The 24,233-nt window shown below is 52.0% G+C and overlaps 2 protein-coding genes across 11 annotated transcripts in view; one reads left to right on the forward strand and one right to left on the reverse strand.

The window, feature by feature from the left end:
- Positions 1–24,233, forward strand: part of SLC22A23 (solute carrier family 22 member 23) — a 188,897-nt gene that overhangs the window by 160,011 nt on the left and 4,653 nt on the right. For 2 of the 8 annotated variants that reach the window (XM_055264616.2, XM_055264619.2), the window contains 5 exons: positions 6,426–6,528; positions 9,244–9,476; positions 11,209–11,241; positions 11,360–11,383; positions 12,341–12,464. In XM_055264616.2, coding sequence (XP_055120591.1) covers positions 6,426–6,528; positions 9,244–9,476; positions 11,209–11,241; positions 11,360–11,383; positions 12,341–12,464 — 517 coding nt within the window. The other 6 variants (XM_055264615.2, XM_055264620.2, XM_055264617.2 and 3 more) reach the window with 4 other exon arrangements.
- PSMG4 (proteasome assembly chaperone 4) overlaps positions 1–24,233 on the reverse strand; it is a 46,773-nt gene that overhangs the window by 7,600 nt on the left and 14,940 nt on the right. The gene's annotated exons all lie outside the window — the stretch shown is intronic.

A 24,233-nucleotide genomic window follows, 5' to 3' on the forward strand; every position in this document is an offset into this window, starting at 1 on the left:
CCGACGAGGAAACGGGAGCACAGAGAGGCTAAGCAGCTTCCAGAGGTCACGCAGCTGCTAAGAAGTTGAGCGAGGACTTGTCCAGCAGGGGTGGCTTTGCCATGCTGCTCTAAGATGAGGGAGAGCTCTGGATAGATACAAACTTCCCTGCGTTGAGTAGTGAGTACTCAATCCAGGTTTCTCCAGTGGGGCCGTGCTTGTTCATTTTGGACGGTCCAGATGGCTTTCCCAGATTTCCCCAGACCCCACTCGTTAGCAGGTGAATGCTCTTAGGCTTACGGTACAATCTGTTTGTGGCATTTCCCTAATTAAGTCATCACACTCCGCTTCTTTCACGTTAAAATATTGTCTGGGAATAGCTTGTTTTCTCAGCCCTAATTACACTGATTCATTTCCTTCCTATATTTGGAAAGTGGTATTAGATCCTTTTTAAAAATTTATTTCTTTGCTTATGAGTTTTGCTGGTGCTTATTTCCTTTCCAGAGTCCCAGGCAGGAGGCTGGGTGAGAGGCAGTTGGTGACGTGTGACTTAACAAAGAGGAGAGAGGCTTCACCTCCTTGGGGAGCCATCCTCAGGCGGTCGCTCTGCCCTGCAGCCCTTCCCAGCGGCCTCTGCTCTCTGCCGCCCCCGGCTGTCAGATGTGTTGATGGCAGCACGATTGGCGGGGCTGCTGAGTGCTGGGGGAAGGCAGCATGTTTTTCAGTTGCTACATCTCCCACTTCCAGCTTCCTCTGCCCAGGCTCAGTTTTCTGCATGGAATCTTCCTCCCATCACCCCATCTAATCCCACAGCCAACACCTGCTCCCAGCCTCATGTCTGTCACCCTCTCGCACCCTGGCCGGCTGGCTGGGCTCCCAGCTTTGTCCCATCCTCCCTGCCACCAGGTCACACATGATCTGATCACATCACCACCGGCTTCAAGCCTCTCCAGTGCCTTTTGAGTAGACCCGAGGTCCTCCAGGCCACTGCGGAGGCCCTCTCTGATCTCTGCCCCCCCCGCCACCTCACACCCTGGCCTTCGTTTGGCTCCCAGGACACACCACTGTCTTCCTCTCCACAGGTCCCTCCCCGTGCACACTCCCTGTCCTCTCAGCTCCTCAGAGACCAAGTCAGCCCTCCAGTTATTCACTGTTACAGCTTCAGCACTTCTCCCCGCTTCCCCTCATCCCAGCTATGACAAGTAATTGCAGGGTTCCTTATTACTGCCTGTCACCCCTGCAGAGCGGCGAGGCCAGGCAAGGCAGGGCCCCTGTCTGTAGAGCCAGACACTTCTGTGCCCCCAGCAGCAGCCCAGCTGAAGGCCTGACGCGTAGCAGGCATGCCATGAATATTTATGGGCTAAACGAACCCAGGACTCCTGTAGTAAGGAAGGGTTAGGATTGTGGTTGCATCGCCGCTGGGAGGTGAGCGTCTCGGGCCTGGCTGGAGGTATGTGTAGGGGTCCAGCAGGGCTGCTCACTGCCCCATCAGTACATCCTAACCTTGGACTTATGCCAGGGGAAAACCTGATGTTCCCAAATTTCTTACTCCCTTTTCTCTTTTAAAGCTGTCCTTGGTTTATCTCCTAGCAAGTGTGATGTTCTCAGTGGCCGGTGCAGCTGAGTTACTTTAGATATGTGGGTGCGTTCCTGAGCGTCATTCTCTCAATGTCAGTCCTGCAACCCTCATATCACATAACGTGCCCAAGTGCTGAGAGCACCCCTGTGTCATTAGTTCCTGAGATTTCGAGCATTTATAGCAGGAGTAGAAGGCCCGCTGGTTCCCAATGTGGCCGTGTGGCCAGCAGCCTAATGCAAAAATGAGACCCGGGATGAGTGCCACACACAGCACTGTGCCTTCAGTTCCGCAGGCCGAGCACCCCTTATCCAGAATGCTCGGGACCAGAAGTGTTTCGGGGATTGGATGTTTTGGGATTTGGGGATATTTGTATGATACTTACTGGTTGAGCTTTCCCAATCCAAAAATCCCAAATCTGAATGCTCCATTGAGCATTTCCTTTGAGAATCATGTGGGTGCTCAAAAGATTCTCAATTTTAGAGCATTTCAGGCTTCAGACTTCCGGATACAGAATGCTCAACTGGTAGTAAGATAAGCAAAGTCACTGGACAGTGACTCTGCCAGGCATGGGAGGAAGCGCTTCATGTGCATCTCATCTGCATCTGAGCCTCATGAGGGAGAGGAGCCATTCTCCCTACTTTACAGGAACAGAACAGGCCCAAAGAGGCTGAGCACTGGGAAGCAGTAACTCCATGATCCCTCTCAGTGTCAGGCTAGCCCCAGGGGAAGGATGGCAAATGCACTCCTGTCTTCTTCCTTGTGGGGAGCCATGTGCAGGGTGCAGGCATCCTCCGTCCTCAGCATCAGTCCTCTCTGGGCAGCCCCACACCTTACCCCAGAGAAGCCAACCTGCCCAGCGTTGCCAGGATGCATGGCTGAGTCTGTGTGATCCCAGCATCCCCATCTTAGCCCCATGTGGGAACCCTGCTACCCTTAGCAATGACAGAGCTTGGGTTTTGTCCTGGCCTGCCTCACTCTGCCTTAACAACCTGTTCAGATCCCGAGATGACGAGAGGGTGGATGTGTCAGGTCCCCTCCACATTCCACGCTAGGTACCTTGCCCAAGTCACACCACCTTTAAGTGATGAAAGCAAGATCTGACCCCAGACAGGCTGCACCGGGTCCTCGCTCCGCAGGTGACCTCCACGGCTCACTCAAAGGGCTCGGGTTAGGTGGAGCCCGTGTCTGGGCAGACGAGGACAGAGACGACAGAGGTCGGCAGTGCCCGGTCAGTTGTTGAAGGCTTGGCTAGACATTGAAGATTGTGCTGAGGTTACTTCGTGATAAGATTCCTATGGATGCTTATCTTCCACTTGCTTTCAAAGCACATTTATTCAAGTGGCCTAGTGGCCCCATTCTAAATCCGTCCCGGAGGGAAGAGGGGCTGTGTGGAAGAGGCAGCAGGTGCTTTTTCTACTTCCCAACACGGGTGTGGGGCTCAGGGCTGCCTCCTTGGAGCGTTTAGCGTACGTTTTTAATGACTCTTATGGCAGAGATGGCAGCATCCGTTCTTCCCTTTCACTCTTTTTCTCCTCCTCCTGCTCCTTGTCCTCCTCCTTTTTCTTTTCTTGCTTTCCATCTCTATAACTGATGTTTTTCCAATTTCACCCTAACGCACTAGCATCGTCCACTAGGATGACGACAAAGCCGGTTTCTCTCACAGCCCCACGCAAGCCAATTCCAATTCTCCTCCGCGTGTGTTTTCCCTGCTTCTCCTGAGCCTGGTCTTGGGCGAGCGGCCACTGCCTCCTCTGCTGTCCTTGGAGGCCTGGTTTACCTCTCACACCAGATGGCCAAATGTGGAGAGGCCATGCCCTCCTCCCAGCGGGTCAGCAGGGTCGTCAGGGCCTCCTTTCCCTCTCTCTGTTGGTAAAGAGAAGCTGGAAGATGTTGAGTTCACTGAGCACGGGGTGGGAGGACACGTGCTCCCCGAGTGCTCCCAGAGGCCACGCCGAGTTCTCCCATCCGGCCCTCAAGGCAGCGCTTCATCCTACTTCACAGACGAGCAGCTGGGCTCAGAGCAAGGACAGTGTAGCTTTTCCAAGGAGCCAGCCAGAAGTGCAGAAGTTGGGTTCCTGCCCGGGCTCATCGGGCCTCTCACAGCACCCAGACCTCAGCCGCGACCACACAGAGATCCGTGAAAATGCGGAGGCACAGGGGCTGCAGGATGGCGTTGGTCATACCTGGCTCATCAAAATTCAGTCGGCTCCACATGGGTTTTGGTTGGAAAATTTTCTGATGGCTCTAAGTCAAGCAGGCTGATGTGTCCTCCTCCTCCTCTGTCTCGAGGAGAGCATGAGAGCCGGGTGCTCGCGGCACCAAATCCTGGATGCCAGTGTCCCACAACCTGGCTGGGCTCCCTGTTGCCCATTCATTTCCATGTGTGAGGAGTTTAGAGAAGTCCCTAGATGTCCATCTGATACCTGGACAGACAAAAAGGCCTCTTGGATTCAGCTACCACTGAGGGTGTTAGAGCCATCTGAAGTGTCCTGTAACAGAGAGCGCTGCCTTGAGGGCTGGATGGGAGAACTCAGCACGGCCTCTGGAAGCACTGGAGGATTCAGGGCCCAGAACAGACATAATGCTGCGGAAGCTTCATGCTGTTGTTGACAGGCTGGTGATATGAGTAACTGGTAGTAAGATAAGCACAAAGTCATTGGACAGTGACTCTGCCAGGCATGGGAAGCGCTTCCTGTGCTTCCTGAAAACCTATCAATAGCCCTGGAAAGGTTAATCTAATTCCACTTAGAAGAATTCAGTTACCTCTGCAGACTACAGTCAATTTTTTAGACTGGGTTCTAGGTTTAATTTTATTTAAAAAGCTCAGGTCATAATGCAGTTGTTGTTGCTTCTTTAACATCATACTTCATAAACAATAACATATCAGGAGTTCAGTTTGGGGTATATATTTTTTAAAACTTTAAACTCATATGGACTTGCTAATGGACATTTAAATTTTCTTCTCGGAAGTCTTCCATGGTGAGAAAACATAGCTATTACAGTTGGTTTCTGATGAGTTCTATAATAGGAAATATATTCAGATCATCGGATCCAAGGTTTTCTGTTAACCATGATATTTTCAAGCTCTTTACAAAATTCGTTACTTTTTTAACCATAGAGAAACTGTGCCTATAGTCAAAGTAGCCCATTTTTGCTGAGGAAAAATGGACCTTGGGAGCTGAGAGGGTCCGTGGACCCGCAGCTGAAATGCCGGCCCTGTGGGCTTGCACACACACCTCAATCTTTGCACCCAAGTATGGGAAGGGAGAAAGTTCTGGAAACTCAGGAGACATGAGATCCCTCAGACAAGTGAAAGGTTTCTCCTTCTCCCTTCTGTGCCCTGGCTGGTGACACTGAGTTCAAAAACAATGTTTGAATAAAAAGTTCCTAAATCCCTATGGTTTAGCAACACATTTTTTCTTCAAACTATGATGAAAGAGCTTTGTGACCCTCCTGCCGCTGGATGGCAGGAAGGAGGTGGAAGGGTTGAACTTGAGCCATCCAGGGTTCAGAGTGGCCCTCCGAAGCACAGGGCTGGGGTCCTGGAGACGCAGCCTGAGGGAGCAGGAGGGTCTCTCCAGAGGCAACGCGGCGCCTCCCAGCACTCGACTTCCCCGATTGCGAATGTCTGATACTGTCATGATACTATTGTCAACACTAAGAGAGTGACATTGGAATATTACTCTTCACCAAACCCAAACCTTTATTTGGTGCTTCTCATCATCGGGCTTTCCGTGACGACTCCTCCCACCCCGGGATGCTACCCAGGACTGCGTCTCATCCTCCCCCCCGTCTCCTGGTCTGACAGCTGCTCAGTCTTTGTTTCTCGTGACCTTGACAGTCTTCAAGAGTCCTGGTTCCCCTCCGCTTCAGGAAGTCTCCCTTTTGTTTTTTAGCTCCCCTGTAGGGGATTATTCCATGAAGACATGCCAGGCTAGGAAGGCAGAGAGGCAACAGAAGGCTGAGAGTGGCATTCCTGCTCCCAGACGTGCACGCAGACAGCTCCTGGAGGCCAGCGCCGCCCCACACCCATTCTGAATCTTCCCTGTAAATTGCCAAATCAACACCAGCACCTCCGCAGACCCCTTGGCCTGGTGAATGTAACACTGTGTGCTGGTGGACTCCCTTCAGAGGGGCTTTCAGAGCTGCTGGAGCCGCACAAGAAACTCAGTCTCATGACTTTATAGTTGCTCACATCCCTTGGAGCCAAAACATTGTCCAGCTCCCAAGGACTTCTGTGAAGTAAAACATGCACACATATATATATGCATATGAATGCGTGCATGTATGCGTGTACACGCATACACGCAGATGTATTCACTTACGTATTTGTCTTTCAAAGATTCATACGTCCTAAGGGCAGTTTCAGCAGAAGTAGCTACAGCCATGGTAAGTTCCACCCCACAAGGCTGAGGAGCATATCTGCATGTGGCCTTCCCAGTCGCCGAGCCGGATGCAGAGTGTATGGAAAAGAACTGCGTGTTTAGATTTGCCCAGGTCCTAATGAGTGCCTCAGTAACCTGGAATATCATCGCTGAGCTCTGTACTCAGACAAAAGTGAACTGAGTCGACACTGTTTGTGTGTACTCTGCCTGGTTCCAAAAAAAGGGTTTGTGATGGAAACTTCTGCTGACGGTGCACCTTGGTGCCCTCTCAGGCACCCGAGGGAAACCTGAACTGCAAAGCTGGGGTCTTATGAGTGCCTTTCTATCCTGGAAACCCAGACCCTATCCACTGGCCAAAAAAAAAAAAAAAGCCTTTCTCTCCCTTCTGTGGTGCCCGAACTGGGGAACCAGGGCTGTGGCTGCAGCTGCTGCCCCGTCCTCCGTGGGCCTGCCCAGGGCTCACAGCGTCTGTTTATTTGCAGAGTTGGAGAAGGAGCTTTCCCGGAGGCCCAGGAAGGTCTGCATCGTGAAGGTGGTGGGGACACGGAACCTGTGGAAGAACATTGTGGTCCTGTGTGTGAACTCGTGAGTCAGAGGACAAGTGCCAGCTGGGTGGGAGGGGGCCAGGGAAGAAGCGGGGAGGCAGTGAAGCCCAGGGCCCTGCTCCCCACCCTGCGGAACTCAGAATCCTAAGGGTGCGTGTGGAGTGACACGGGCTAGAAGGTATTGACCTCCCCCTCCCAGAAGCCTCAAGCATCCGGTGCCCCCAGCCCAGGCATGTAAACCTGTGAGCAGGGCCTCCCCAGCACGTGCCCGTGAGGTCCAGGGAACCAAGATGCACATGAACGCACCTCCTCAGGGGCACAGTGGGGGATGCTACAAGGCTGGAAATTCTGGGCCCTGTCTCAGGACGGGATTTGAGACCCATGAGGCCTTGGCTGCAAGGTGGCTGTGGCCCCTGCCTGTAGCTGGCCCCACCCTTCTTGAACCTGCAGCCAGCCTGGCCAGAGGCCCCAGGACAGCCATGGGTGGAGGCAGGTGGGCCTGAGCCAGGCCAGCGAGCCCAGATCTCCTCCCAGGGCCCTCACTGGCCCAGGTCACCGCGCCTGCTGGGTCCTGCAGGGGCTGGGGGCATCACTCACGCAGGTTCTTCGCAGCCCAGTCCCTGGACTTGGTGTGTACCTAGATCACCCCTGTCTTGATCTCAGTGTCCCTGACTGTGCAAGGCGGTCCCTTGTTCAGGGTCAGAGGTCACCAAGGTGGCGGAGGGGAGGGATTTGACTCATTTGGGTTAGAGGTCACCTGGGGTGTTGCACTTATTTGTGGAAGGTCTCGAGCTGCCACCAGGTAAAGATGGAGGCCCAGGGTGAGGGTGAGGGGCCAAGCATCCCCCACGGCTTTTTCTGTCAAAGCAGCTCTATTACATCAGTTCTCCATTTTGGGGTTCTGGGTTGAAATTGGTTTGTGAGGGGTACAAGAGACTCTACTGCGAAAACAACAGTAGAGCCTCATCCTAGAGCTCAGGAGAGACCGAGGGCAGGGACCGGCCACAGGCACGCCAGGCCAAGCCCAGGGCCCCAGCCTTGGCTACCTTGCTGCTGCCTGGTTCAGGCAGATGCTGGGTGAGCTGGTGGCACTATTAGGAGCTGAACGGCTTCTCCAAATTTTATGTTGGAAAAAACATGAAATTTGACATAGACAAGATGGTGAGTTTCCATTTTAATGATTCTTTTTGTGGAGACAGGGAACCAAGCTCTCTGGCTCTGTTATCTTCAGATGACCTGTTGTGGTCAGGGAAGACTCCATTTCTACCAGAGCAAGAAGGTAGAAGATTGCCCTGCTATCTCAGCAGGCCAGAAGGGGAACTCTGGAGGCTAACTGAACCAAATCAGTTGCCGGATTATAAAGCCATTGCACGGGGGCTGGGTCCTCTGCATATTTCCCAAGAGGAAAGGCATTCACGTGGCAAAGGGTGGCCTCTCCCTATGGGGCAGGGATGGGGTCTGTTACAGCTGACCTTGGTGCATTCTCAAGGTTAGATGAGAAGGACTTAGATTTCCCTGAAGCATGAAAGGGTGGTTGGGAGAGAGAAGGGGCAGTTTGTGGCTCTGGGATGGATGCCCAGAGCAGATATAACAAGGGTCCCGTGAGGCACCACAGGTGCATCACACAGGCACACCCCAAAGGTTCCTGAGAACCCTGAAGCACCCCATGGATGGCCATCAGCAGCCTCCCTGGGAGGGCACAGCCATACCTTTGTTCCTGTTTTCAGGGCAGACACATTTTTCCAGCAGGTTGATACACTCGTGTGGGGCAGTAAAGAAGCTTGACCCACGGCAGTGGAGGGGAAACAGGGATAAATTAAGAATCAAAACGAAGGCCGGCATGGTGGCTCACACCTGTAATCCCAGCACTTTGGGAAGCCAAGGTGGGCAGATCACTTGAGGTCAGGAGTTCGAGACGAGCCTGTCCAACATGGTGAAACCCTGTCTCTACCAAAAAATACAAAAATTAGCTGGGCATGGTGGTGGGTGCCTGTAAACGCAGCTACTTGGGAGGCTGAAGCAGGAGAATCACTTGAACCAGGGAAGGGCATGTTGCAGTGAGCTGAGATTTTGCCACTGCACTCCAGCTTGGGTAACAGAGCATGGCTCTACACACACACACACACACACACACACACACACACACAAAATCAAGACAGAGTTTCCTGAGGACCATATATATGTCTTCCATTGGCCTGGCTTCTGCCTGGCTCCTCCAGGCTGCGTGGGTGGAGTTGAGGTTGGTGTGGGTAGATCTCACCCTTCCAGAACCCTAAGTGCCCATAGAAGCACAGACCCAGAGAAGCTGCGTCTCTGAGTTGCCCCTTACCCACCAAGAGCCTCGTGCGAGCTGCTCTGCCCCCCTGCCCCTGTGAAGTGGGTGTGCAGTGGCTGTTGGAGTATGGCCCTGGGTTAAATGAGTCAGTACCTGCAAAGCGCTTTGTCTTGGAGGATTCCCATGAAAGCGTGTTTTAACAGAAGGACTCACTGCTCTTGTGCCCACACCTGTCTACTAAAGCCGCGGTAGAGGAGCATGAGCCTGGACCTCCATCAGAAGTAGCATTCCATATTTCTCCAGCGTCTCCTCTTGCATTTGCTCTGTAATCTGCTCGTGGTTTGGTCATGATGGGCTTTTCTATGACACATTGAGTTGCTTCTTCATCTCCTGGTCACCTGACAGCACGAGCTCCCAGGAGATGGCACAGCCCCTGGCGTGGGGGCAGCCCACCCACCGCCGCTCGGTATGTCTCCACAGGCTGACGGGGTACGGGATCCACCACTGCTTTGCCAGGAGCATGATGGGCCATGAGGTGAAGGTGCCGCTCCTGGAGAACTTCTACGCTGACTACTATACCACGGCCAGCATCGCGCTGGTGTCCTGCCTGGCCATGTGCGTGGTGGTCCGGTTCCTCGGGCGCAGGGGAGGGCTGCTGCTCTTCATGATCCTCACCGCCCTGGCCTCGCTCCTGCAGCTCGGTCTCCTCAACTGTGAGTGGGCCAGGGAGGTGGGCCGGGTGCAGGGAGGGGAGCTGGCAGATCCCCAAGGGCATTTGAAGGGCTGTGTAAGACTCCATTGGCCACTCTAAAATCTACTGCTGGAAGACGCTGCTCTGGGGAGGACAGAGCTTCAGTTGAGAGCATCTGTGGAGCCCGCCTTAGAGGGCACTGGGCCTTCCCTCCTCCCCCTGCCCCATCCCAGGCTGCACCATGATTCCTTCCGAGTCCTGGTGGCTGGGTCTTCGCTAATAGATAGACTGCTTCTGTGTGACTCATCACATGACAAAGAAGAACAAAGGATTGTTCCTTTCGAGTGACATTAAGGGGGAAATAAATCTGTTTTGTCACCCTTGCATTAGAGCCCTGCTTTTCAGCAGATGTTCCCGAGTTCATCAGCTTCTCTTTGGACCAAAGAATTTCTCAGTAAAAGTTAAAAATAATCTGGCCAGATGCGGCGGCTCACGCCTGTAATCCCAGCACTTTGGGAGGCTGAGGCGGTCGGATCATGAGGTCAGGAGTTCAAACCAGCCTGACCAATATAGTGAAACCCCATCTCTACTAAATATACAAAAAATAACTAGCTGGGCTTGGTGGTGCACGCCTGTAGTCCCAGCTACTTGGGAGGCTGAAGCAGAAGAATCGCTTGAACTTGGGAGGCAGAGGTTGCAATAAGCTGAGATCATGCCACTGCACTCCAGCCTGGGTGACAGAGCAAGACTCCGTCTCAAAAAAAAAATAAGACAAAGCTAGAGAGTCCGTCTGGCCCTTCTAGCAAGCTCTGTATAGCTCCTCACCAACAAATACCCACTCCCGTGTATGGACAAACCACCACAGCACCTCCGTGGCCGGCCCAGGGCGCGACATGAATAGGCAGGACTGATAAGCCTCTTCTCCCACCCTGGCACGGTCCTCCTCGGACAGGCTCGGGACACTGTGGGAACATCGACCCCACAGAGCTCCCCTGCCTTTACAAGGAAAAGGAACCCCGGCTCTCAGAACTAGACGCCAGGGCTGTCCACCACACCCAGATGAGAGCAGCCTTGTCGTGCAGCCTGGATTAGAGATGGCTCACTTCGAAGTCAGGAGCAGCTTTCTAACTTGGACAGTTCCTATGCAAACTATACCTTGCTGCGAGACTGCCGTTAGGCTTAGCTAATGGAATGCACATGTGGCGCCTGTCTCCCTCCGTCCCCGTTCCCCAGCTGCCCTTCCAGGGAGTCTCTGCCCTGCTCACACAGTTGGGACGGAAGCGGCAGGGTGCCTCAGCCCCCGGGTGTTGCGATGCCCCTTTGGCCCTGAGCAGGAATGCACAGGAGCCTCAAGCGAACACCAAGCAGCCGTGAGGAGCACAGCTGGGGCTGGCAGGGGCGCCCCACAGCACTTGATGCTGCTTGAGTGCAGGCCGCAGTGACCTGTGGGTGACTTTATATGCAAGGAAGCTCACCTTTTGTACCTGCTAGGGTCTCACTGTGAAGATTCCATTTTCTCCTCAGGCTCTGAGGCCAGCAGGGTCTCACTCCTGTCTTCCTAACAAAAAGATCTGTTTAGTGCAGTATGAATTCCACTGCCCCGGCAGCCAGCGCCATCCCAGACACGGAAGGGAGTTTGCTTGAACCAAGTCGCACGGGAACACGCTAGGCTAACTCCACACCTAATGTGCTCTCTCCTCTCCTCTCTTGCTTGGCCCTTGTCCGTGTGGGTGCGATCACGTCCGCGGGCCCAGTGATTGGAAAGTACAGCCAGCACCCAGACTCAGGTGAGTCCCAAGCGCGGGGCTGTGCTTCCTCGTCTTGTGTTACATCTAAATGGGTGTTTTCTCGAAGACTCACGGACCTGTGGTTTCCATTTCCTCTTTCTCCCCCTTGCCCTCCAAGAACTGCAGCTGAAGTTGGCCGTAGGTTGGACACTATATGGATACATTTGTATTCTCCCTCTTGCCTCTAGAAGGAGCGACTGGTGCTTCCGTTTGTGTGCTGCTTGGCACGCATGCCCCCGCCCCTTCCCCTGGCACCAGGCTCAGCACAGGCCCTGGCCCGGCGCCAACATGCTTTGTCTTATGGACAGCGTCTGGGTTGGGGGGAGAAAGCCCGGGAGTGCTGGGGCCCGGCTGTCTGTGCTGCCAGGGGAAGCCGCTGTCCCCCTTTGACTCATGTAAGCTTGCTGCCCTCCAGCCATGGGGACAGCAGAGTGCCACCCTGCACCTCAAAGCTGCTGCTACACCCGCCTGGCCTGCCACAGCCCTCGCCCGTGTCCCTGGGGAGCGCTTGCCCTCTATGCAGCCTTGGGGGAGCTGAGCTGAGCCCCAGCTGTGTGGTCCTGACAGCATGCCCGTGCACTGTGCCACACATTGTCCTGGTGCGAGGTCGGTCTCCGGTGCCATTTACAAGGGCTTTGATGGGTTGAACACTTGCCTTCTGGGCCCATAAATTCTGTGGCTTGAGTTTTTGTTTCCTTAAATCAACCCTGACTCAGCTACCCTGTCCCTACAACGTTGGGCACATGAGACCTGACTGGAGCAAACGTAGGCCAGGGCAGAGGGATGTTGCTGTGGCACCAGGGACACACCAGCCTGCCCTCCCACCAGGCATGGCTCCCGGCTGAGGAATTCCAAGAGGCCACCATGAGCTCCAGCATGCTTGACACACAGGGACTCATAGAAGCCCCACAAAACCCACTGCAGGGGCTGTGGGCTTCTAGTCCTTGAGGTGCTGCTTGGTCCCCAGAGGGAACTGCATACTCATCCATGCCGCACGCTGGACACTGGGGAGGAGCTGTGCTGTGCAGCCCCAGGCCTCCCTCCCACCCTGGCCTGCCTTCCTCTCTTCCCTCACCACCTTCTTCTGACCTTCCCCCAGGGATGAGTGACAGTGTCAAGGACAAATTTTCCATCGCGTTTTCCATCGTGGGCATGTTCGCCTCCCATGCGGTGGGGAGCCTCAGCGTGTTCTTCTGTGCGGAGATCACCCCGACGGTGATAAGGTGGGTCATGGGAGACACCCCGGGGGATGCCGGCTTCTCGGAAATCAAAGATGAGTCCCCGGCTCCAGGCTGGTGTGGGATTAACCAGCATCAGTTCTGTCTCTGGCTCTGGACACATCAGCTTCGTGGTTCACAGCCGAGGTGGCTGTTGTACCCAACCCCGAGGTGCCCTAGAGTCACGGAGAACCTGGCCCTGGGGTCCTGTCCAGGCAGCAGCAGGAGGAAGGGGGAACAGGGACCTACTGGGGGCCCAGGAAATGTATCAGTGTCTGAGTGTCTGGCAAGGGGGGGGAATTCAGTGGATCATTTATGCCATGCTTCCACCAGAACCTGTGCCGCCAACTCTGCTGAGAGACCTCACAGCACGGCTATTGCAAAATGTTTTAAAAAGTAGAAAGAGCCTACCCCCCTCCCACCCCCTGCCGAGACAGAGTTTCACTCTTGTTGTCCAGCCTGGAGTATAATGGCATGATCTTGGCTCACTGCAACCTCTGCCTCCCAGGTTCAGGCGATTCTCCTACCTCAGCCTCCCGAGTAGCTGGGATTATAGGTGTGCACCACCACGCCTGGCTAATTTCTGCATTTTTAGTAGAGACGCGGTTTCACCAGGTTGGCCAGGCTGGTCTCGAACTCCTGACCTCAGGTGATCCCCCCTGCCCTGGCCTCCCACAGTGCTAGGATTACAGGCGTGAGCCACCGTGCCAGGCCAAAAGAGCCTTATTTAATACTGACCTGAGAAGCTGATGTCATGAATCCAAAGAGAAAGCCCAGCGAGGGAGATCACTGACTCATGTAAGAAACACGGATGGAGAGCCCGCTGCGCGCCAGACACTAGGCCCAGAAAACACAACAGCACAGTCCCACCCTCGTCGATTCTGTGGCCATTTCATACCTCCCTAAAAGGTGTGACTAACTTGTGCTTAGCCGCTTTTTAGTTGGGAAAGTGAAGCTGACCCCTTCCTGGTGCCGTCTCTGTCCCTGGGTCGTGGTTCATGGGCGATACACGCCATTTACTGTTGCCATGCTTATAGGTTAATAAAAAGGCACGCCTCCACTAAAAGGGCATCACTCAGTTGCAGTCATTTTCCTACACTGTTTGTGACTTACTGAGGAGCTTGAGTTATACCACACTGAACTTCTTAAAGGAGTATCATTAGCATTTCTCATGCATGTGCCTTCGTAAAACAGAACTTGACAGTAAGGGCAGTAGTTCAGCCGTGAGTCAAAACCCGGGTGTCCACATAATGACACCCTTGGGAAAATCCAGTAGCGGCCACTCCAGTCCAGGGCGGACTATGTGGAGGCTAAGCTGGGGAAGTCTTTGGGAGCAAGTAGGCAGGTCCGTGGACTTTCTTACTTTCCACGTTTCCAGTAGCCATGCTAACAGCAGCATCTTCATGTCCGCACTTTGATTCTCTTGGATCTGTATCATACAGGCCCAGCCTGACATCTACTGGGTACCTGGACAGAAATGCCAAGGCATTGTATGATTAAGCACCAAGGAACTCATCCTGTCCCTACCCTTCTGCATAAACCACAGAGGAGAGATGAGTCACGAGCTTATCTTGCAGTTGCGAGATACCTCAGCCCGACCGCAGGCTCACTCCGTCTAAAGGATGGAAAGTGAAATTTCCCTCCTTTATCAAACAAAACAGCAAAGCCAAGTCTTTCAATGGACCAGAAGCCACAGTCAGACCTTCTGGGTTTCCAGCTGGCCTCTTGCAGCCTTTGCATGATTATGCATATTTTGTTGGGGGAGGGGGTGGCTAGCAGGTACCCCTTAACTCTTGGCAGTTGGAAGGGATCATTATTCTCTGTTAGATTTGGCTTAGCAAGCTAGATGGAAGGAAATGCTGTATGCTTTTCCTCTTTGATGCAAACCTGGAAAGATGTGGGGATAGAAATTCAACAAACATGTTCTCAGATTCAGCTTGCCAAGATGACAAACTGGAAAAAATATGTGACCCCTGGTGATGTTTTTGTGCCTGCAGAGGATGAAAGGAAATTAAGTCCAAAGGGGGTCCCTGGGCCAGGCTGGGAGAATGTCTCGCGTTCCTGACAAATCCCTCTTCTCGCTGGGAACCCTTTTCACCCGCGCTGTCGGGAGGCCACAGCTCTTTCTTGCAAATGCACTGAGCGACAATTCCCATGGAGGCCCTAGGATGGAAGTAGACTCCCCTACCATCCCCCCACTTCACAGAGAGAAATCCAAGATAAGCCGGGATGGATGGCCTGGGGCCCATGAGCTCCATCTTTCTTAGCACAGAACTAGCCTTTCCCTGTGACACTATTACAGACAAGCCTTCTGGCAGCAAAGGGTAAGGGGCCAGGATGGACTGCCTGGAAGCAAACACGAGGATGTGAAATTTTCTGCAAAAAGCTCAAAAAAATACTTTTATACTTTTCATACTTGTTCCACCACAAAAAGCAATGAAGGCTTGCAGAAATCTATTGCCCCAAGGATGATAGAGACCAAGTTAACTAAATATTGTTTCATGAGATTCTGTTCAGACCTCACGTTGACAGAACCAGTTACCCCCTCAGGCCCAGGCCAGGTGGTGGTTCTCATCAGCCAGTGCACAGCTCCTCAGATTCATTTGTAAGACGATGGGACTTGGGTGACTTTGCAAGTGTACCTGACTGTGCCCACCTCCCAGCTTGACATGGGCAGAAGTGGCCTGGGGTCCTAGGCGGATCTTTTCTATCCACTGTCCATCTGGATGGTCCAGGTGGGCTCCGAGGCTTCCTTTGCCCTCACGGAGGGGTCCAGGTGAGAGAGGAGGCAGGCGCTGGTGATCACGACAGCCGCCTGTTTTCTCCTGCTCTGCCCACTCCAGCAGCCCTGGCCCTTTCTAGGTCATAAGTCGGACGAGCCTCCCTGAGACCCTCCCTGACTGACGACTCCCTGACATCTGTCTTCCGCTCTAATGCTGCCTCAAGAATAGGCACTGAGGGCCAGGATGACCTGGGGTTAAGGGAGTATCAGAGTCTGTTCAATTTCTTTAAAAAGTTGTATCTTAAAGGCCGGGCATGGTGGCTCACGCCTGTAATCCCAGCACTTTGGCGGGCAGATCACGAGGTCAGGAGATGGAGACCATCCTGGCTGACACGGTGAAACCCCGTCTCTATTAAAAATACAAAAAATTAGCCGGGTGTGGTGGCGGGCGCCTGTAGTCCCAGCTACTCGGGAGGCTGAGGCAGGAGAATGGCGTGAATCCAGGAAGCGGTGCTTGCAGTGAGCCGAGATGGCACCACTGCACTCCAGCCTGGGTGACAGAGCGAGACTCCGTCTCAAAAAAAAAAAAAAAAAGTTGTGTCTTAAAAATGCCTGACATCTGAAAACAAGTAGTGAGTAGCAGACAGGAAGCCAGCATGCATCCCATGCCGGCAGCGCCTGTGGCATGCGAGCACTGAGGAGCTAGGCGGGATGAGGGAACGGTGCTGAGGATACGGCCCAGAGCCTGGGAAGGAGCCGGACGGAACTGCCCATGATCCTGAGGCCGCCTCCCTGTGTGGCCTTGGGCGAGTCCCTTGGCTGGCTTTAGTGTCCTTGTCTTAAAACAAAACTGACTACAGGCACCTTGTTAGGCGAGGGTGGAGAATGGAGACCATGTACAAAGGGCCTGGCCTCAGCATAGGACGGTTCATGTTATTCTTCGCTGGGTATCTTCGGCAGTTGTATTTATTTCTGTAAAAAATGGTACAAATATTTGCTCATCCTTGACTTCACAGAAATGTAGTCAAGTCCCATTAAGTAATATAAAAGAGGAGCTGGAATGGGAGAATCGCCTCCGGTGTTTCAATGCGAGATAGTAACGTTCACATGGCTAACAGCAATTTGATTCTGGAATCCTTAATTCAATGATGTTTGCCATTTCTAATAAGAAGTCGGCCTGCATATCAGTCTTCCTACCTTATTGAGATCCTATTGCTAGTAAAATAAAGATATCCCGTGGATATTACAATTTTGTGCTCCTAAAGCACCAGGAGGCAGTGCGTGCCCTCGTTTCTCCTCTGTCCATAAATCAAGCAGCTCTGACTTGTAAACACGGGTGTATGCTGCCCTCTAGTGACAACCTAGAGAAAAGCAGAAAAGGCACTGGCAGAGCCCACATTTCAGGGGCAGGAAAGGAACCCAACACCTTAAAACCAAGGATGTAACAATCTCTTTCTCTAATCTGAGATTTCAAGAGAGAAAAAAAGAGCCAAAAATGGCATACCAACTTCTGCCAAAATTTTTCCTAATCTTACTGAATAATGTCAAGGAATCTTTTTTTTTTTTTTTTGAGACGGAGTCTTGCTCTGTTGCCAGGCTGGAATGCAGTGGCGTGATCTCGGCTCACTGCAACCTCCAACTCCCTGGTTCAAGCGATTCTCCTGCCTCAGCCTCCCAGGTAGCTGGGATTACAGGTGCCCACCACCATGCCCAGCTAATTTTTGTATTTTTAGTAGAGACGGGGTTTCACCATGTTGGCCACAATGGTCTCGATCTCCTGACCTCGTTATCTGCCCGTCTCGGCCTCCCAAAGTGCTGGGATTACAGGCACATGAGCCACCATGCCCAGCCATGTCAAGGAATCTTTGATGGAAAACCAGAGAATTGCTTCCACAGAAAAAAAAAAAGATATATTCCATATTATATATGCAGGTGTACATTTGTTGCATATTATGTATACACATATACATATAACGTAGACATTTTTCTAATGATCTGCAAATTAAATATTTCATTTGGCACAGTTAACAAGGTAGATCAGTATGATCTGGTTCACCAGGCACAATGCAAGGCTTTTGTTCCATGCAGTTTGCTCTTTAACGGTGGCCCTGTGCTCACCCCTCCTGGGGGTCTGTACTCTGCCCTCCTGTATGTGACTCCTGTGTGAGTAAGGGGAGTTCTCTCGCTGCTTGTCAGTGCCGTCCACATTTAGTGCCGGGAAGGTCAGGCAGAAACCTGGGAGGTTTCCGAGAAAATGCTGTCCCCATTAAAATCATGTCCATTATCCCTAGCATCTGATATGCCCTGTGGCTTCCTGAAAGAGCCAGATCTACCAGAAAGACTTAATTGGCTATTTTAGGTGTTCAGTCTTCATCTTACAGAAGGATTTGATCTTATTGCTCATTGCAGTGGTCATCTATATTTTACCTGTCCCATTCATCTGGGTGAGCTGACCTTCCTATCCAGGAAGCCAGTGTGATCCGCAAGCATCCAGTATTTATTAAACACAAACAACACGTGCCTGTTGATGTCCCAGAAAATAATTCTTGCCCTTGAAGGGCTCAGAGACTAGTAAGGTGACAGGCACATGAACAAATACTGACAGAAAGAGGCAGAGTGTCTTTGAACGGTGGTCTGGGACCCTCAGCCTGGGAAGAGTGTGAGTATCTGGAAGACATCTCCCAAATTCTTGCTCTTCCTCATCCATATCCCCTTGAGGCCCAGAAGCACAGTGGTGTGGCTATTCCTGCAACTCTTTCAGCCTCTCCCTGGGAAGGGCTTTCTAATATGAAGTGCTGATGCCTGTTCACAGCCTACATGAGAGGTGGCTGTCAGTCTCCCTCCGTGGCTAAGGCAGGGGAATCTGTCACTCACCGACTATCTTGGTTTTCTATTGCTGCATAACCAATCGCTCCAAAACATAGGGGCCTGAAGTAGCAAGCATCTACTATCTCATGGTTTCCATGGCTCCAGAGTCTGGGCATGGCCTGGCTGGGTTCTCTGCTCCAGGTCTCTCAGAGGCTACCATCAGTGGGTAGGGTCCACCACTAAACCAAGTCAGGCACTGGTAGGCTCTTTCCTCACGGGTTGTGGGGCTGGCAGCCTCAGCTCCTCGCTGGCCGTTGGCCATAGGGACCACGGTCACAAGGCAGCTCGCTTCGTCAAAGCTAGCAAGAGCCTGCTAGAATCCGCCTTTTGGAACCTTGTTGTGGAAGGAACATCTCACTATCCTGGCCGTAAATTTGATTGCTAAAAATTAATTGTACCTTGAGGCCCAGCACACACTCAAGGGTGGAATTACTGGGGCCGCTCTAGAAATCCGACTATAGTGCTGAGTGATGCCCAGGTGCCAGCCAGGTCTCAGTGGCTGGGCAGGTGCTGGGGACAGCACACGGAGCCTGGCCCTGCCTTGGAAACATCTGGTGTCTATTAGAGACACACAGACACGCAACGCAAATGTGTCTTTGGGCTACACAAGTGCCCTGAGGATGCCGGGGGAGCGTCCAAGAGAGCCTGCTCAGTCTGGACTCGGAGGGTGGCTGGGACTGGGGATTCCCAGGGTGTAGTCTGGAGCGCCACACACAGTGGCTCTAGAGGGGATGCGTGTTTGGCAAGTGCACAGTGGCCAGGAGGTGAGGCAGGATTCCTAGCGCTCGCGGAGCAGGATCAGAGGTTCCTGGAAGGGGGAGGGTGGGCGGGTGTGAAGCAGCTTGAGGAGACAGTGTTTGCAGAACTTGGTGCCTCACTGAGGAAGGCCAGGATGGAGGAGAAGGGTCCCAGTGGCACAGCCCCCTCTGCCAACTTTTAGGACTCCATGTCATGCCTGGAGGCTTTAGGCCCACGGGAGAGGCTCATCCTGTTCGCCTCCCAGTTCTTGAACCTCTCCAGCTGTGGTTCCTCTTACACCCAGCTGCCCCCTAGACCCTGAAAAACTTGGGTGGCCCCTCACCGGCACTCAATGGATGCCACCTGGAACCAATCAACCCACGGATCTTCCCGTCCCCATGCTAGTCACATTCGTGCTTTAACCTCCACCGCACTTGGATGTTGGAGCTTTTCTCATCCCCGTTTTATAGACGCAGACCGAGGCTTCAGGAGGTGAAGCTGGTGGGCGGGCGGCTAGGATTCTAGCCCAGGCTCATGGGCTCCAGAACTCCTGCTCCCAGCCACGGCACTCGCACCTTTGTGGCAGCAAAAGTCTGTTCTATAGCTCACTTTGGGCTGGTTCTTTGTATGTGGGTTTACTCAAGGCTTGGAGGCTAATGGCTGATGCCCCGGTCTTGACAATCATCTAATGGAATAAACATTAACGAAGCCCCTGTACTGGAAGGCATCTCCTTCCTCTAGAACTGCACAGATGGCGCCCTACCCAGGTAGCCTGTGGGAGCTTGGCTGAGCCAGCATAGGCCAGCCTCACAGAGCGAGCCCCAGACAGAGCTGAGGGACCCCGGTGCCATGAGTATTGGGACTGAAAGGGAGAGGACAGGAGGAAGAGGTGGGGCCCCCAGGACCTGTGCCTCACCCTGCAGGCAGGAGGGAGCCATTGGAGGACTCTGAGCAGCCAGGTGACATTAGCAGCTCTGTGTTCTAGGAAAATCGGTTTGGCAGTGGTGAGGAAACAAAGTCCAGGGGGAGCAGAAGATGCACCAGGGAGGAGCGCAGACCCAGGCGGCCTGAAGTGGAGGCCCTGAGGACTTGGTCATGGGCTGGACAGGAAGGAGCTGGGAAAGGGAAGAATCCAGCGATTCTATCCCCTAGGGCTGCAAGCCTGGCAAGGCTGCCCTTGTGCCCCCAAGCCCTGTGCCCATGGTGGATGCAGATGGGTGGACTGTAACCTACAGAGAGGCAGCCATTTCTACATTAGAGGGAGAGAAGAGAGACAGAAGTGTCTTCTATTATTTTGTTATAGAACAGGACAAAAACCCCCAACACACACACACACACACACACACAATCACCATTCTTCCACTGCATTCTGAGAAAAAGGCTCCAAATCTGCGAATCTTACTGGCATAGACCTGTGTATATCTGGCTTACGAGGGCCACCTGGGAACCCTGGGACTGCCATCCTCCCTGCCCAGGTCACCCCTGCCCAAGCCTCCTCCATTCATGTCCCCCCATGTAAACCCAGGACAGTCTGAGAGGTTCTGTGGGAGCAGGCAGCACGTCACAAAGGCAGGGAAGCTCTCCCCGTCCTGAGCAGCAAAGCCTGGGGAGACCCCAGCACAAGGGAGCTGCCGCTCAGTGCTGCTCAGTGCCACAGCGGGCAGAGTGGAGCAGAAACCCTGGCTGCAGGTGGCGGTGGAAAGGGGAGTCATGGCCGGTCTGTTGAGTTCCTGGAAAGAGGAGGCAACGCCTGGGCGCCCGCCCAGAACTAAACGCTTTGGAAATTTGTACCAGCAGGCGGCCCAGCCCCCACGGCAGGAATAGTTTTTTTTTTTTTAAACAGCTTTATTGAGGCCTAATTTACAGGACCATGAAATTCATCCATTTTAAGTGAACGATTCAATGACTTTTGGTAAATTGACAGGGCCATGCAACCATTGCCACAATGCAGTTATAGAACATTTCTTTCTCCCCACAAAATCCCTTTGTCCTCCTCTGAGGTCGATCCCTACTCCCAGCCCCAGGCTACCACGAATCTGGTTTCTGCTTCTACACATTTGCCCTTTCTTTTGGGAGACGGAATCTCGCTCTGTCGCCCAGGCTAGAGTGCAATGGCAGGTACTCGGCTCAGTGCAACCTCCACCTCCCAGGTTCAAGCAATTCTCCTGCCTCAGCCTCCCGAGTAGCTGGGATTACATGTGCCCACCACCACGCCCAGCTAAGTTTTGTATTTTAGTAGAGATGGGGTTTCACCATGTTGGCCAGGCTGGTCTTGAACTCCTGACCTCAGGTGATCTACCCGTCTCGGCCTCTCAAAGTGCTGGGATTCCAGGCCTTTTTGACTTTTCATATAAATGGATTCATACAATCACTTAGCACAATGTTTTCAAGTCCATGTTGTAGCATGTGTCAGTACTTCATTCCTTTTTATGGCTGAGTAATATTCCATTTTCTATGATAGGCTGCATTTTGTTTATCCATTCACCAGTTGATGGGCATTTGTATGTTGTCAACTTTTTTTTTTTTTTTTTTAATAGAGATGGGTTTTTTTTTTTGCCTAGGCTGGTCTCAAATACCTGGCCTCAAGTGATCCTCCCACCTTGGCCTCCCAAAGTGCTGGGATTACAGGCATGAGTCACTGTGTCTGGCCTGCCCATCTTTTTACTGGATTATCGGTCTTCTTTTTGAGTTGTAAGAGTTGCATGGTGGCTCATGCCTATAATCCCAACATTTTGGGAGGCCAAGGCGGGTGGATCATGAGGTCAGGAGATCGAGACGAGACCATCCTGGCTAACACGGTGAAACCCCGACTAGTAAAAATACAAAAAATTAGCTGGGCATGGTGGCACGTGCCTATAGTCCCAGCTATTCAGGAGGCTGAGGCAGGAGAATGGCATGAACCTGGAAGGCAGAGCTTGCAGTGAGCCGAGAATGCGCCACTGCACTCCAGCCTGTGCGAAAGAGTGAGACTCTCAAAAAAAAAAAAAAAAGTTCTCTATATATTCTAGTTACAAGTCCTTTATCTGATACATGCTTCACGAATATTTTCTCCCAGTCTATGGTCTTTTTCTTTTCTTAAACATATATCTTTCGAAGGGCAGGAATTTTTAATTGTAATGAAGTCCAGTTGATCAGCCTTTTCTTTTATGGATCCTACTTTTGATGTTATGTGTAAGAAATCTTTGCCTAACCCAAGGTCATAAAGCTTTTCTCGTTTCCTTCTAGAAGCATTATAATTTGAGCTAAGTTAAGCACTTAGATTTTATTATCCATTTTGAGTTCATTTTTTTTACAGGATGTGAAGGGTCCATCTTTTTTTTTTTTTTTTTTTTTGAGATAGAGTCTCGCTCTGTCACCCAGGCTGGAGTGCAGTGGCCCAATCTCAGCTCACTGCAAGCTCCGCCTCCCGGGTTCACGCCATTCTCCTGCCTCAGCCGCCCGAGTAGCTGGGACTACAGGTGCCCGCCACCACGCCCGGCTAATTTTTTGTATTTTTTAGTAGAAATGGGGTTTCACCATGTTAGCCAGGATGGCCTCGATCTCCTGACCTCGTGATCCGCCCGCCTCGGCCTCCCAAAGTGCTGGGATTACAAGCGTGAGCCACCGCGCCAGGCCCAACATCATTCTTTTGCACGTGTATATCCTGTTGTCCCAGTACCACCTGTTGAAAAAAACTATCCCTTCCCCCTCACTGGATTTGCCTCCATCTAGTCAGTTGACCATAAATGTGAAGGTTTCTGAACTCCCAGTTCTGTTCCATTGATCTATTGATACATACACCAACACCACACTGCCTTAGGTAGTACGGCTTTATAAGTTTTGAAACTGGGAAGCCAAGCCTTCTAACTTTGTTCTTTTCCAAAATTGTTTTTGACTACTCTGAGTCTTTTGCATTTCCACATAAATTTTAGGATCGGCTGTTTTCTAAAAAAAAAAAAAAAGTCACCTGGAATTTTGATAGGATTATGTGGAATGTATAGATCAATTTGGGAAAAATTACCATCTTTATAATATTTAGTCTTCTAATTCATGAACATGGAATGTCACTCCATTTAATCTTTTTAATTTTCTCTCAGCAATGTTTATCTTTTTCAGCATACAAGTCTTGCATTCATTTATTTCTAAACATTTTATTCATTGGATGTTATTGTGAATGGAATTTTCTTAACTTCATTTTTGGGTGTTGCTAGCATGTAGACATATAATTGACTTTTGTATGTTGATCTTGTATCTTGTGACCTTGTAGGACAGTCTTTTGGTGAGTTAGGAGCTACATATAGTGCCAACCAAGAGAACCACAGACTAGTCAAGAGCTGGAGTTATCTACCTGCCTCCTACCTGTTGCAGGGAGCTCCCTTTCAGCCCACTCAGCCTCAGCAGTTCCAAGGACAAAGGTCTCTTCACTTCAAGGGGGTGCCTCACAATTCAGCAGCCCCATTAGAAAGCTTCCCCAAACCAAAGGACCACTCTGCCTGCTGCCGTGGAGCGAGGCAGACAACTCCACTCCCCCTTCCTCGAGACAAGGCCACCTCTGCCTGCCCCCTTCAATGAGGCCCCAGAACTGGGGACCAGGCAGCCTTCTCTAGCCTGGCCTGTCATCTGAGCGCCACAGTCCCACTGCAGCCTGGCACAGCACTGCTTTCTCAGGGGCCACAGAACACCTTTGTCCCAGTAGTGTTTTTAGGTCAAAGTGGAAAGGCTTGAGGGATAGGGGTTCTGTAAGTTTTGTTTACCTACTAATCCCTGGGACTCTTGGCTACTCCCATACAAGGCAGGGAGTGGAGATCAATGGCTGGCCTTCTGGACTTTGGTTGTCCTGAGCTCAGAGCTGCAGTGAGTTCCTCTCTGTCAGTGCACAGCTTCATTTAGGGGACCCTTCAGGCACAATCCTCAGAGATGGGACCGTTTCCAATGGTGGTATGTGAGCAATTTTGGGAGACACGTGGGCCATCAACTCACAGTGAGGAAACTACTCTTTTAAAGTATCTTGCAATCTCTCTAGTTATGACAAAGACAAAGTCTCTGTTCGTGCTGATACGTCCTTAGTACCCTCTTTAACCCTTGGTAATCCCCCAGGCCTTGGGGGAAATGGCATAATTTCATCCCCTTTTGTTTTTCCTTGTATATTACTTATGGCAAGTAATACCGGCTTCCCATTTACAGTAGTATTATATAAAGCTGCCTTTCAAAATAAAGTTCTCATGGTCCCCCAGCCCTGAAGAAACAATAAAAATAGGAAACGGATTAAAGAAAAAGATAAGTAAAAGCTTTTGAATTGATGAGGAAAAACAGTCACTGCCTTAGAGTGGCCCTGTACAGACACAGCCAGGGTGCTGGTGATACGGGATGTGTGAGGTCGTGGAGTGGGGGTGCTGGTGATACGGGATGTGTGAGGTCGTGGAGTGGGGGTGCTGGTGATGCGGGATGTGTGAGGTCGTGGAGTGGGG

This window comes from Symphalangus syndactylus, chromosome 23 (assembly GCF_028878055.3).
Source record: "Symphalangus syndactylus isolate Jambi chromosome 23, NHGRI_mSymSyn1-v2.1_pri, whole genome shotgun sequence".
NCBI lineage: Eukaryota > Metazoa > Chordata > Mammalia > Primates > Hylobatidae > Symphalangus > Symphalangus syndactylus.